A 15,455-nucleotide genomic window follows, 5' to 3' on the forward strand; every position below is an offset into this window, starting at 1 on the left:
CATATGAGATCACAGCCAAATTTGTTGCATTTTAAACAAACAAAAAACCCAGAAAAATAGTAGCAAAATGAGGTCCACAAGCAAAGCTTGGATGGTAGCTGCAAGCATTGGAGCTATAGAGGCACTAAAAGATCAAGGCTTCTGTAGATGGAACTATGCAATAAGATCTTTTCACCAACACGCCAAAACCCGTCTCCGGTTAATCTCTTCGGCCAACGACCTCTCCTCTGCTTCTTCCTTTTCCAAGGTTTCAACCAAATTGAAGGAAGACAAGTCTGAGGAGTCTCTGAGGAAAGTCATGTACTTGAGCTGTTGGGGTCCTAATATATGAAGCTAGGTTAGATAGAAAAGTTATTATGTACTAGGAAATGTTTAATATATAATGCCTTTGTCTACAAAAATTGATGCAGCCTGTAACTCAGAATTATTGTAATTAATCTATGATATCTATCTCCACGTTACACAAACTTGGTCATCAAACTTGTGGAACGGGCTCATATAAATTAAAATTAGAGGAAATTACACCATTTACCAAAAAAATGAAAATAATTACAAAATTACATGTTGACTTTTTTCATTTATAAAAATATTATTAATATTTACAAAAGTATAAAAAAAAATATATCAAACATACGGTGTATACTGTGGGTATAATGTCAGTATACTAATAAACTAACATTATATCAACATTATACCAAAATTATACCAACATCATACATACTGAGATTTTATTAATATTAAATAAAAATTTACCAAAATTACATCAAATCGTATACTAAAATTAAATTAATAATATACCAAAATTATACCAACAATATACCAAGAGTGTACACATCAAATATACTGAAATTTATTATTACATCAATATTACACCACATCGCATACTAAATATTAACCTAATAATATACTAAAATTATACCAATAATATACAAATTCTCTAGTTCATTATAATCGATATACCGAAAATATATATAAAAAAATATACATGTTATCAACTAGAAAATATATATAAAAAAATTATAATCGATATACCAAAAATATACTGAAATTATACCAATAACAAACCAAATATTATTTTTAAATTATCTGATTTATAGTTTTAATAATATTCCAAAATTATACCACAATTATACCGACATTATACAAATCGTACTTTTGTAATTAATTTTTATTTTTTGATACTTTTATAATTAATTTTAAATCAGTCGTATTTTTGTAAATAAAAAAAAATTACAGGTATTTTTATAAATATTTCTAAAATTTTAGGTACTTTTGTCATCGTCCCTTAAAAATTAGCATATTTAGTCTTTAACTTTGTAAAATAAGACCAACTATTGTATTATTTTGAAAATTAAGAACTAAATTATAAAAATATATTATAATTCATTTATACGAACTCTCGTCTCACGAGTTCAAGACAAAATGATCCTTTGATGTTACACAAAACTTTAGAGAATAAAGGGCCAGTTTGATCCCTAAAGCTATGACTCGGAGTTAATTAACTCATTCGCAGCCATTTTAATTAATTAAGGACAATATTTCTTATTTTACGCCAGTTAAGGAAAAAATTAGATAATATGACCAACTTTAGAGATCGAATATAATCCACTTTTATCTTTATTTGATCTAAAAAAAGGAGAGCATATTATCCTTAATTGATCAATATAGCTAAATACAGATAATTCAACTCCAAATTACAAGTTTAAGACCGAATTAATCCTTTGTTCAAACTTCAGATGGCTCCGGCTGCTCTTAAGATTGAAATTAGATCCGTTGAAAGTAGATCATTGGTGCTATTATTGAAGGATCCTGAAATCTTGTCACAGAGTTCAAATCTGCAAACAGGGCACTGACCATGGCTCTTGACCCATGGCACAATGCAGGCTTCATGAAACATATGGTCACACGGGGTCATCATCACCGTTTCTTTGGGCTCAAATTCTTCTAAACAAACTGCACATTTCTGTTCATCTTCTTGTTTCTCCCTTGCCATTTGATTCACAACATTGGCAGCTTGGTCTCTATAATAGAGGCACAATCTAGTAGATAATCTCTTCGGCGTAGGGTTGTATATTTCTTTCTTCAGCTTTTTTAAAGCCTCAATTTGCATCTCTTTGCTCAACTTGGAGTCATCATCCTGGGCACGGAAATTCCTTGGAGCTGACTCCCTTGCCAGGTTATTCAGGACAAGAAGAGGGTGTTGTTGTACATGCCCTGGAAAACTGCAACATAATTAGATTGATCGATCAAAGTGTTAGTCTTAGAGATAATACTATGACTAAAACATCACCCCCGGCCCTTGAGTTTATATGCCGAGTTCATATAAATCATATTTATATATTTTGACAATTTACTCCATACCAAATATATCCCTTTTTGTATTTTTAAAATGCAATAAAAGCAAATATAAAAATATTTTTATTTGATATTTTATGCCAATTCAACATATTTACATTTATTTAATATCTTATGCAAATTTTTTACGGTTGCGCTCTATAAACACATTAATGGATATAATGGACCTTATATTAAAAAAATGTGGACTAAATTTGATTTATATGAATCTGATTTGTACTAAGTTCAAAATCCGGAATGACAACTTGGACTTCTAGATGAATTAGTTATTTATATTATAGCCTTAACATAAAGTTTTTTTATGAATATTATAGTGTTGGATCCTTGACAACGCTATTTAATTAATTAAAGCATAAAATAAAGTGAGTTTGGATGAGTATTTGAGACAAATATTTTTTTTGATGAATATTTGAAACAAATAATTGGAATCAACATTAAACAACTTCATTAGAAAGCTAATCAAGAAATAAAAATAAAATTCAAGTTCAAAAAATAATAAAAAAAAATTGTGTACCCTATGAAACCAAGAGGTGTTGCCCGCCATGGATCATAAGCACTTGTACTTGGATCCTGTCAATGCAAGACAACTCAGTCAAACGTTGTTTTACTTTTATGGTTCTAACTAAAAAAAAAACTGACAGAAGATTATGCTGACCTGAAGAGAATTGGGATGATAAAACATGGGAACCGAAGAATTCCAGCGATTGATATTAGGAACATGGTATTGATAACCAAAACCAACTTCTCTTCTTCTTCGATTCGCGGTCGGGTTTGTGAAATTGTTGGTTCTGCTCATGGCAATGGCAGCTGATTCACCTTGGCCTTGGAGAGAGCTGTGTGTCTAATTCTGAATGTGTTCTTGTTGCGATGCAACCATTGATGCTCTTCTTCTGATGTAAAAAAAAGTTTTCATTATGCTTCTTCCACTTAGGTAGATGCTTGTGATGTGTGGTTACCAATGATGATTTCATTTCAACTGAGACGAAAGGAATCTGATTCTAATTTTGTTGAAATTATTAGGAGGACTTAAACTAAAGAAAAATATTTTATTTACACTAAAGTGTAATTTGTACAATGCACTTTACACTATTCTTGCACTTTTTACTCTAACTCCTATATCGACCGAATCAAACTGAAATTTTAATTCGGTTCGGTTTTTTATTAATTAGGTTCGGTTTTGATTTTCATTTTTAAAAAGTTTGGTTCATTCGGTACTGTTTGATTTTAGATATGGAATTTTCGAATTAATCGAACCGACCAAAATAATTGAATTATATAAATTTACATTATTTATTTTGTAATTTTTTTTTTAAAAAGTCAAGGTAATTTTGTAACTTTTTTAGGATTTAATTACTAAATGCCCCTGAAATTGTACATTAATTATAAATTAGTATTAATTTTTTTAATAATTAACTGAAATAATCGACCGAATCAAAATATTATTTCGGTTTGATTTTAATATAATTTGGTTCAGTTTTAATTTTAAAAATTTCTTATATTTTAGGTCCGTTTAACTCGGTTTTGATCCTGACCGAACCGGCCGATGCGCAACACTAATACTATCTTCATATAAACTTTCCTAATCCAAGTAGGATTATAGACACAATCGTTGTCGGTCACAAGTATATGTTGTGTGAAAATCATATTCTGCCACTTAAAGAGTTCAAAATCATATTCTTAAGTATTAAGCAGTTTCGATGGATTTAAGAGCTGTACTTAGACTTTTACCTTCCTTTAAAGTGGATCGATGTTCCCCAATTATTCACTCTGCAAGTCTAATGGAAGAATCTTCCATTGAAGTTTCAATCTCAACACCACCAAATCAACAAAATAGAGACATAATAAGCAGTTTGCCAGATGATGTTGTTTGTCACATATTGTCGTATTTGGAAACTAAAGAAGCTATCGGAACAACTATCCTGTCCAAAAGATGGCGTCACGCTTGGACTGGTCTGGTCGATTTCAAGTTCGATGATCAGAATTATATCCTTGAGGGGGCAAATTTCTTCGGAAGATTCGTAGACAAGGTCTTGCTTGTTCATCGCGGTGCAATAAAAAGTTTAAGATTTGATACTCGTTGTTTCCCTCACGAACACATGAATCCATGGATTCGCGCTGCAGCTATGCAAAATGTTGAGGAGCTCAGCATAAGCACAGACTATAGCATTAAGAAATCATACTTAAGCATACCCCAAACTCTTTTTAGTTGCAAGACGATAAGGTTTCTGCAGCTTTACTTTCGTGTTGATTTCCGGGTGATTCACGACTCTGTTGTTTGGCTTCCAAGTCTCAAAGTTCTTCATCTTAATTTTGTTTATAGTTTTGATAGTCTTACCATACACAAAATCTTAGCCAATGCTCCGGTTCTTGAAGAATTATTAATTTATACACAACTTCCTCCTAATTATGGCTCCAACACTTTGCGTATTCAGTCATCATCTCTAAAACGTTTCTTCGTTCAGAGTTTTGAGACGCCCGCTGGAGCTAATGGCTCTCGTATGGTAATTAAAGCTCCGAAACTCGAGTATCTTTTGCTCCACGATTCCAACTCCGAAGAATTTGAGATAGAGAGGTTATCATCGCTGGCTTATGCACATATTGATGTTCGATATTTAAGAAATAACATAAATCATGTTTCCTATGCGAATCAAGTGGTTAATCTACTAAGGAAAATTAATAATGTCAAGGTTTTGCGCTTACAAGCATCAGTACTAGAGGTAAGTTTTATATACCGCTAAATTTATTAGTTTCGTAAACATTTTAATATAATGCTGAGCAATAAACTTACTGTTTGTCTATATTTCTCAGGCTCTTGCTAAGGCATCAGATGATAATTTTCCAAGCTTTCTTAATTTGGTGCAATTAAAGCTGAAGGCTGAGCAAAATGATTGGCAAATGCTACCTAAGATGTTACATTCCTCTCCGAAATTGGAAGTACTTACTCTCATTAGAAAGGTCAATCCAGATTTTGTTTTGATGATTAGCCCTTTCTTTAACATATAAATATTATTATGCATCATGATTAATTTTCTTTTTTATGAGCAGGCTCCTCGTGAGGCGATTTTTAAAGAAGAATCGATGATTTTTAAAGAAGAATCGGTGCCCAAGTGCTTGTTGTCCTCCCTCGAGACACTGGAATTCAAAGATTTTGAAGGGAATGCAGCAGAGATGCAAATTTTAGAATATATTTTGAAGAAAGCAAGTCTCCTGAAAATGTTTAGAATCTCGCTTTCTGCTACGATTGATTCTGACAAAGAGAAACACACTCTTAGTAAGCTCGTTAAGTTTTCAGAGGGCGCTAACACATGCAGAATGTTAGTTACTAGGAGATTTAAGAAAACTCCTAAGAGTTTTGCTTATTTTATGGGACTTTAGTTACTGAATTCTGATGATGTGCAATAAAACCATTTATAATGTTCATTAATAAGATAATCAAGTTTGCTTAATTTGACTCAAGACTTAGGATTTCTGATGTATAATTCAAATTTCTCCATGAATTCTGATGATCTATAAAGGATACATAATGCTTGATAATTGTATATCGTAATTGCGGTAATTGAACTAATGAAACATTTTCAGCATGTAACAAATACAGCTTTTTAATAGCCTGAACCTAATTCATACATTTTGTCAATGTACAATACCTATTCCTCCTCCCTCCTCATCTCCTACTTCTCAAAATTGTACAATTTATTTGCATAACAAGAGCAGAAGAACCTAGCAAAATGAGAACCAAAACTTCGAACTTAAAAGCCTTACAATTTCCACATAGGCCATGTTTGGTTCATGGAATGGAATAGTATGAAATAGAATAGCTATTCCATAAGGAATGGAATAGCCATTCTTTAGTTTTTTTGAGAGGAGTCCTTATTCCACAAAATCATGAAATAGCAATTCTTTGAAATACCTATTCCATGAACCAAAGTAAAGAATTGTCATTTTATACGGAATAGCTATTCCATTCCGCACCTATTTTATGAACCAAACATGGCCATAGTTCTTTAGTTTATACGACCATCCATGTCAAATGCCGATACCCAGCCCATTTAGCAGCAAAACGAATCCCAATGGCTAAGGCAGCGCACAACAATGGTACGGGAACCCTCTGACCTGTGGTCACAACATCAGCTTCTTCTTTAACTTCTAAGAGCTTCCTTGAATGGTGAAAAATAGCTAAAGCAAGATAAGAAAACATCACTAGAACTCTAACCCAGGATTCTCCAATGGCAGTCAATACAGCAGCAGCAGGCAAAGCAGATGTAACATGATCTCTCTTGCCAGGTTATTCAGGACAAGAAGAGGGTGTTGTTGTACATGCCCTGGAAAACTGCAACATAATTAGATTGATCGATCAAAGTGTTAGTCTTAGAGATAATACTATGACTAAAACATCACCCCGGCCCTTGAATTTATATGCCGAGTTCATACAAATCATATTTATATATTTTGACAATTTACTCCAAAATTCTTCCCTATAATACCATATATATCCCTTTTTATATTTTTAAAATGCAATATAAGCAAATATAAAAATATTTTTATTTGATATTTTATGCCAATTCAACATATTTACATTTATTTAATATCTTATGCAAATTTTTACAGTTGCTTTTTACGCGCTCTATAAACACATAAATGGATATAATTGACCTTATATTAGAAAAGGGTGGACTAAAAATTTGATTACTATGAACCTGATTTGTACAAGTTCAAAAGCCGGAATGATAACTTGGATTTCTAGATGAATTAGTTATTAATAGGCCAAATGACTAAAAAACTGTCAAACCTTTTATGAAAGTTTCATAAAAATTCAAATCTTGCAATTTTATCCAATTTGTCATGAAACGCATGATTTCGTTTCACTTTTGTCCAACTACACAATTTTTCTTATGTGGCGCTGATGTGTGACATGCCACATCAGCGCCACGTAGGCGCCACATGAGTAAATTTACATAATTGAATAAAATTGAAACGAAATCATGCGTTTCAGGACAAATTGCATAAAAAAAATTGTAAAGTTTGAAATTGTATGAAACTTTCATAAAAGATTTGGCCTTTTTTTAATGAATATCAAAAAGTTATAGTGTTGGATCCTTGAGAACGCTATTTAATTAATTAAAGCATAAAAGAAAGTGAGTTTGGATTAGTATTTGAAACAAATAATTGGAATCCACATTAAACAACTTCATTAGAAAGCTAATCAAGAAAAATAAAAATAAAATTGAAGTTCAGATAATAATAATAAAAAAAATTGTGTACCCTATGAAACCAAGAGGTGTTTCTCGCCATGGATCATAAGTACTTGTACTTGCATCCTGTCAATGTAAGACAACTGAGTCAAACGTTGTTTTAGGGTAATTGATCTTGAAGATCACTAAACTTTCGAATTTTTTCATTTCAGTCACTAAATTATTTTATTTTTCATTTTGATCACTGAACTTTCATTTTTTTTCATTTTGGTATTTCAGGCCAAAAATACTTAGATGGCAGGCGGAAGTTGACATGTGACATCCAGATTTTACAAGTTTTACTTTGAAAATTTATCACACATACATACTTTCACTTTGAAAATGACTTTTTGGATCAAATAATGCATATATGGCAATTTTTCAGGTTAAAAAAAATTAATTCCGGCTGCCACCTAAGCATTTTTGGCCGGCAAAAACCAAAATGAAAAAAAATGAAAGTTCAGTGATCAAAATGAAAAAAAAAAATAGTTCAGTGACTGAAATGAAAAATTCGAAAGTTCAGTGATCTTCAGGAATTAATTACCCCGTTGTTTTATGGTTCTAACTAAAAAAAAAACTGACAGGAGATTATGCTGACCTGAAGAGAAGTGGGATGATAAAACATGGGAACCGAAGAATTCCAGCGATTGATATTAGGAACATGGTATTGATAACCAAAACCAACTTCTCTTCTTCTTCGATTCGCGGTCGAGTTTGTGAAATAGTTGGTTCTGCTCATGGCAATGGCAGCTGATTCACCTTGGCCTTGGAGAGAGCTGTGTGTCTAATTCTGAATTGCGGTGATGCTCTTCTTCTGATGTAAAAAAAGTTGTCATTATGCTTCTTCCACTTAGGTAGATGCTTGTGATGTGTGGTTACCAATGATGATTTCAATTTCAACTGAGACGAAAGGAATCTCATTCTAATTCTATTTCTATTTCTATTCAATGGATGATCCATCATTCTTTTTGCAAAACCACCACTTTTCAACCTTTGCGATGGGCCTTTCTATCCGCCCGGCCAGCTCAGATCTGTTTGCCTTGGGCTGAATTTGGATATTATTTTTTTGAGAAAATTAAGATAAATACTCTATTTTTAAAAATAATTTGATTTTCTATCTCAACAAGTAAAATATATAGAAAATACCTCATCATTTTAATGTTTTTATTTTTTTACTCTAAAACATATTTATATTATAATTATACCTACTATTTATTAATTTTTTACTCCAAATATATTTTTCCTACTCTTATCATGTTACTGTTGGCTTTTTTTTATATTTGTCTTTCTTTTTCTCTCTCCTCTCTCCTCATCCTTTTCTTCTTCTCTTCTTCTTCTTCTTCTTCTTTTTCTTTTTATTCTCTGGTTCTTTTTTCTTTTTTTTATTTCTTCTTTCTTTCTTTATTTTTTTCTTTGCTCTACCGCCGTCCTTCATCGCTCCGCCGCCGTTCCTTCGTCGCTCCGCCGTCGTTCTTTCATTGCTCCGCCGTTTTTTATATTTAATTTTAGAAATTTTTTCTCAACTCGTGGTGATTAATACGATTTATTTTAATTTTCATATCTAAAAGAATTACTCTTGAATTTTCTCATTTTTAGATCTAAACATTTGCATTAAAAACGATTTTATACACAAAAATTGATTTTCTGCAAAAAAAAAACAACTTCTGATTATCATATGAGTATCATCACTGCATTATCATGTAAGTATCATAACACTGCAAAAAAAATGATTTTTTTATTAAAAACAACCTCTGATTATCATGTTATTATCAATATATTATCATTTCGTTATCATAACACTGCAGGAAAAAAACCTCTGGTTATCATGTTATTATCATAATATTATCATATAACACTGCAGTATGATAACTAGATGATAATGAAATATGATAAGATTATGATAATTGGATGATAATATACGTGAAATATAATTATAAAAAGATTCATGATACCAGTGATAACCAGATGATAATTAAATAATAAAGTAATGATAATAGTATAATAATATGATACCTATATAAAAAACAATGCATAAAAATTATGATAATGTGAAGATAGAGTAGTATGATAATTGGATGATAATGTACGTGAAAATATAATTACAAAAAGATTCATGATACCAGTGATAACCATATGATAATTAAATAATAAAGTTATGATAATAGTATGATAATATGATAATATAGTGATAATAACGTGATTATCATGTTATTATCACTATATTATCATTTTGTTATCATAACACTGCATGAAAAAAACATCATCTGATTATCATGATATTATCATAATATTATCATATAACACTGCAGTATGATAACTAGATGATAATGAAATATGATAATTGGATGATAATGTACGTGAAAATATAATTACTAAAAAATTCATGATACCAGTGATAAACAGGTGATAATTAAATAATAAAGTTATGATAATAATATGATACCTATATGGAAAACAATGCATAAAAATCATGATAACGAGATGATAATGTGAAGATAGAGTAGTATGATAAGGTTCTTATTGATAATAAAATGATAATGGTATGATAATATGATCCCTATATAAAATCAAATAACAGAAAAATTATAATAACGAGATGATAGTAATCTGCTACATACGATACTAATAATGACAATGCAATATGATATATTGATAATTATATGATAAGGTGAAACTGTGATAATCATATGATAATGTAATATTATGATAATCATATGATAATATGATTTTGTCTAATATTATCCAGCAGTATCATCACATTATCATATAATAATCTGTTACATACGATAGTGATAATAATATGATAATAAGATGACAATACAATAGGATACACTGATAATTACATGCTAAGATGAAACTGTGATAATCATATGATAAAGTGATACAATGATAATCATATGATAATGTGATACTGTGATTTTTTATTTAATTCAAATAATTTTTGAATATACTATTAATATAATAAAATATTTAAATAGTAGTATATATTTATAAATTATAAAATATTTAATAATACTGAAATAAATGAAAAGAAAATATTTTATTTATTGGTAATTTATAATAGCAAATTTGTTAATTTAAAGTATGAAGAAATAAAAAATACCTAATTTAAAAAAGTTTGAAAAATATTTGAAACAAGTAAATAAAATAAAAGTTTGAAAAAAAAGAAAGAAAGAGACGTCATGTATGGAAAAATAGAGAGAAAGAAAGAGAAAGAAAAAGAGAGAGAAAGGAAGAGAGAGTGTGTCAGAGAAGCCTATTATATAGGCAGAGTAAAATTCTAATAAGTTAGACATGGAGAGTAAAAATATCAAAGTGGCCATATCATGGAGTATTTTTGTTGACTTTTCCGTGTTGAGGTAGAAATTCAAATTATTTTCTTTTTTTAGGTAAATTCATAAATCTCTCTATTTTTTTTTATTTCTCAAGTCCAACCCGAGATTGAACTCGAAAAAAGTCCACTATTATATAGGCGGAATATGAACCTGCATATAATATATATATATATATATATATATATATATATATATATATATATATATATATATATATATATATATATATATTAGAATGTAAAAGCCGGACTTGGGTAACAAATATAAAGGGCTTTATACATAAATGCTTGAATTGGGCTAGGGTTTTGTAAAAATACTCTGCTATTAGAAAGTTAGCAAAAGTACGCCTTTTTCAATTAAGTGATTCCAAACTTACATAAATTGTGTTAACAAACTAAAAACCGTTAACCTCCATCTTCTTCAATGAACGACAACAATTTCTTCTTCAGAATCAGTACAAAATAGGTTCCTCAAAAATCAAAACTAAAGATAAACAAATTTATAGAATCAAATGGCAAATCTGGTGATGTAATTTTCGAATTATTTGCCGAGTTCAACAGATGCGTTAATTCAAGTATTACTCTGATTTTTTATTAACCCGATTGTTATTGCTTTGATTTCAAGTATTCAATTTCTTTTCTAATTCAGGTACATTTTCAATTTAATCAATCTCTTAATCAAATTTTCATTAGATTCATAGTTGTAGTAGCAAATTATAAATCTTGTGGTTTAATTTTCATTCGATTAAGGGAGATCTATATTTTTAGGCTTTTCTTTTAGATCAGTTTCAATTGTGAGGAATGTGCTTTATTTATCCATTTTTTGAATCAATTTCTATATTTTAACTGTGCAATTATATTTTACAATATATAAGAAAGTTTTTGATTAGAAGATTTAGATAAATTGAAAATAACAATTCTCTACATAGATTTATAATTAATCTGTTTGAATATGGCTGTTTCTAGCTCTATTAGTTATGTGTGCAAATTAAGCTTATGGAGTTTTATATTCACTGTCATGGTTAAATTGGATTTTCATTTTTTAATTCTTGATGAGTTTGATGTATAATAGTTAATGGGTTATTTATGAATTTGAAGAAGAGGTTCTAGTTATAAACATTGAGAATCAAGTCTTAATTTTGTTTGACTGTGTAATAATGTGACATACTTACTAAAATTATAGTTGTGTATGCATCGACCAATTTCTAAAATTTTGAGTTTTATACTTATTTGTGCATTTGTTTTATTGTAGAGTTTGCTAGTGAGAAGGAAACAATTCATAAAACCTTATAAGTGCCTTCTCTGCAATTGGGGAATGATTTCTTCCTCATGCACGTAGGACGTTTTCGATAAAGCCGTTGATTGCTGCATTCAGATCTTGTTGTTTGGCTGGAGTTATACATGGCGAGGAACTTTTGTTGTTGCTAAATTTGGGGATTCTGGAGCTGTAATTAGTTGTTTAGGTAAATCTAGTAAGATAATCGCTGAGCAACTAATTAAGGACCATTACAAGTTTTGAAGAGGTTAGACATGAACTTAAATCTTTACAACAGGATGATTCGCATATTGCAGTTAACAGGTATTGTGTTTGGCGCATATATAAAGGGTATTATTCGCATTTGCCGCTATTCTAATATTGTTTATTGTTGCTACTTGTTGCTGAGTAAAAGTTTTAATGTATGTACAATAGTGTATTGCATGTTTAATAAAAAACAGTGTAGTTAGATTACAAGTTCAATAACTTTTGAGTAGCTCATTAGTAGATTTTAACATTTATTGTAATTGATAATCAGCATATATTGTCTATGTATTATACATTAACATGAAAAGTCTTTTATAGTAAATTTGAAAGAAAAAACGGTGTCATCTATTTTTGTGTGATTTTACTCAACATTTCTAATTTAATAGATAAATCGTAGGACTAGTTTGAGTAGCTTTTAAGTAGCTTATGGGTTGCTTGGCAGTAGTTCTTAATATTTTTTAATAAATGATCATTTCTTGTAGGTATCAAAATAAACAAATGAACTCAAGTTGACTATCAAATCCTGTCGGAGATACCATCAAATGCGGCAGAAAAAGTGCACCCACAGCATGGTAGAACCGAAGTGCGAAAAATTCAAAAAGAGAAATATTAAGGAAACATGTAAACTTAAAAAATAAAAAGAGATGCATCGGACGAAGAGTGTTCAAGCATAATAGACTAGCATGTAGGAATATTACTAAATAAAACTGATCATAATAATCATTTAAGTTACATTATTATTATATAATTTTATCCCGTTGTTTAAAAATATATGCAATTCATTAACGAATTTATTATGACCAAATAAGTTTGTAATTTTTTTAACTTGTATCTACTGTAGTGATCTTAAATACAAAATTTCCAATAGTTAGTTAGTATCTTTTCAGTAGTTTGTCAGCAACTTTTCAGTATCCTGCTAGTAACTTTTTTGTAGCTCATCAGTAGCTTTCAACAATTACAATCTTTTTTGTTTAACATAGTAATATTAAAGTAATTTTCATATAAATTTTGATAGATTAACTTGTATTCTCAAAATAGTATTTCACTGAACTTAAATAATCATAAATACAAGAACATGAAGAAGAAAATCATAATCCATCGTTAATTTACAAATACAAAAAGTGTAATATTATTTCTCATGTTCACATAGCAAAAACGTTATGAATTATTATTCCGAATTTGCCAGGCTCAGAAAAAGAAATGACTGATTCATTGTGGTTCACACAAATAACTATCGTTTCAGAATTTTTATAGAAGACTAGACACAAAACTAGGGTGGTCGACTTGCTCTCGCACTTCTCACAACAAGATTGAAGATTTTCAATTTTGACACACCTGCATTTACCCATTCAAACACACATCAGAAATTAATTTCCACTATATCATGTTAAGAAATAAATAGATGCAGACGTAAAGGTATATAACAACTCATCATACTATCTTGGGAGCTTCGAGGACATTAACAAATAATAAGATCAAGGTTAGAATGCAACTGTCATTTTACTATATACCTAAAGAGCGGTTGAAAACTAGTATTAGTCTTTACGTTCCACAGAAATAAGAAAAGATTAAACGAAAAAAAAAACAGCAAAACGATACAAGAATATTTATGAATATAAGATTTCGGAGTTCCGACTTTCACTACTTTTGCTGGTTAAACATTTTAAACTACAAAATGAAATGAATTAGCGATATTGTTCTTATATGCAAATTTAAAAACATGAAAATTTAGAAACAGGTACCCTGTTACCACACTAACTAATAATAATTATCAACTATGTTATCTCAAACAAAATTAGGCAAAGGCATTCATTCTAATTAACCAAATCATACAAATCAATAATTAATTAATAGAAATTCAAAATCAGACACAAAAATCAACAAAACAACAAAGATATGATTCTCACCAAATCAAACCACCGGTAGTAGCAGGCAACACCAAACAACAGAGACAACGTCGATAGAGACGATTGTTTGAAACTAAAGGTAAGAACGATTTCTAGCCTCAAGATGACATGTACGGAAATGATGAAGATGATTTTCACCTCTAAAATATTTTTTGAGATTAAAAACAATCAATACATAAAAAATTAAAAGTATTATTTAAAAAGAAAAAAACTATAACCCTAATTTCGAGAAGATAAGAAAATTTCTAAATTGTTACCTTATTAAGTAGAGATTGAAACCACACTCTAAATCAATAAGAATGAAAATAATTTGTTTATGACTTCTGAAGATAATTAGAGAGAAAGAAGGAAGGAGCAGCTGGAGAATGAGAAAATAGCAAAGGAAACGGTACAATATTCACACTGTGTAAAAGAGCGTAAATATGAAAAGGAAAAGTTAAAATTAAAGTACGCTTGAAAACCCAACTTTTGAGTAGGTAACTTTACAAAGATTTGATAAAATGGGGTACACCCGGTAATTTTCTCAAATATAAACCTCGTGTCAGACTTGGATCTAGTCAAAAAATATAAAAGCTCGACAATGCTGACCCAAACCCGGTCCATGAACAAGTGTACTCATGATTGCCTCGGTCCCCTAATTGTTGGCCCTTAAACCTGACATTTATATTCATCGCTGGGTTTAGACCAGTTCAGACCAAACTCTTTCAAATGTAAGTTCAACTTATTTTCAAATCTATGATGATTCAAAATAAAATGTACTTTCAATTTTTGTTTTCAATTTAATCCATTTTTAAAAATTATTATATAATAGGTTTAAGTATTATTCATTTTTTATTTAATGGCTCTTTTTATGGATATAAATTGTGAGTGGGCAGCTCAATTGCCTTTAAGTGATTACTAATTTTTATATCAAAAATAAAAAAAACATATTTTTTTATTTATGCGGTCCCTTTTTCTAGTTTTTATCTAATAGGCTATATTTATAGATTTTTATCTATTTTATTGTTGATCTTTTTTTCGTCAAAAAAGGACGTAAAATTTCAAAATAATTTAAGTAAAAAGAAAAAATAAAGATTGTTTTTTTTTTGAAATATGACTAAATAAATAAT

The 15,455-nt window shown here is 29.7% G+C and overlaps 2 protein-coding genes and 1 long non-coding RNA gene across 3 annotated transcripts; 1 reads left to right on the forward strand and 2 right to left on the reverse strand.

Moving 5' to 3' along the window:
* Positions 1–1,594: 1,594 nt before the first annotated feature.
* On the reverse strand, positions 1,595–3,296 carry LOC126654706 (E3 ubiquitin-protein ligase RING1-like). The gene is made up of 3 exons (XM_050348652.2): positions 3,011–3,296; positions 2,870–2,925; positions 1,595–2,222 (listed from the first exon to the last, which is right to left on the reverse strand). The coding sequence occupies exons 1-3, from the start codon at positions 3,149–3,151 to the stop codon at positions 1,733–1,735; spliced, it is 687 nt and encodes a 228-aa protein (XP_050204609.1). The 5' UTR covers positions 3,152–3,296; the 3' UTR covers positions 1,595–1,732.
* A 720-nt stretch (positions 3,297–4,016) lies between these two features.
* On the forward strand, positions 4,017–5,875 carry LOC126654705 (putative F-box/FBD/LRR-repeat protein At5g22670). The gene is made up of 3 exons (XM_050348651.2): positions 4,017–5,072; positions 5,164–5,310; positions 5,401–5,875. The coding sequence occupies exons 1-3, from the start codon at positions 4,053–4,055 to the stop codon at positions 5,728–5,730; spliced, it is 1,497 nt and encodes a 498-aa protein (XP_050204608.1). The 5' UTR covers positions 4,017–4,052; the 3' UTR covers positions 5,731–5,875.
* Positions 5,876–13,527: 7,652 nt separating this feature from the next.
* On the reverse strand, positions 13,528–15,427 carry LOC126657379 (uncharacterized). Its single transcript, XR_007633313.2, has 3 exons — positions 14,604–15,427; positions 14,347–14,486; positions 13,528–13,774 (listed from the first exon to the last, which is right to left on the reverse strand). It is a non-coding gene; the product is annotated as an uncharacterized LOC126657379 (long non-coding RNA).
* Positions 15,428–15,455: the final 28 nt, after the last annotated feature.

The sequence above is a fragment of the Mercurialis annua genome, linkage group LG7 (genome assembly GCF_937616625.2).
Source record: "Mercurialis annua linkage group LG7, ddMerAnnu1.2, whole genome shotgun sequence".
Taxonomy (NCBI): domain Eukaryota; kingdom Viridiplantae; phylum Streptophyta; class Magnoliopsida; order Malpighiales; family Euphorbiaceae; genus Mercurialis; species Mercurialis annua.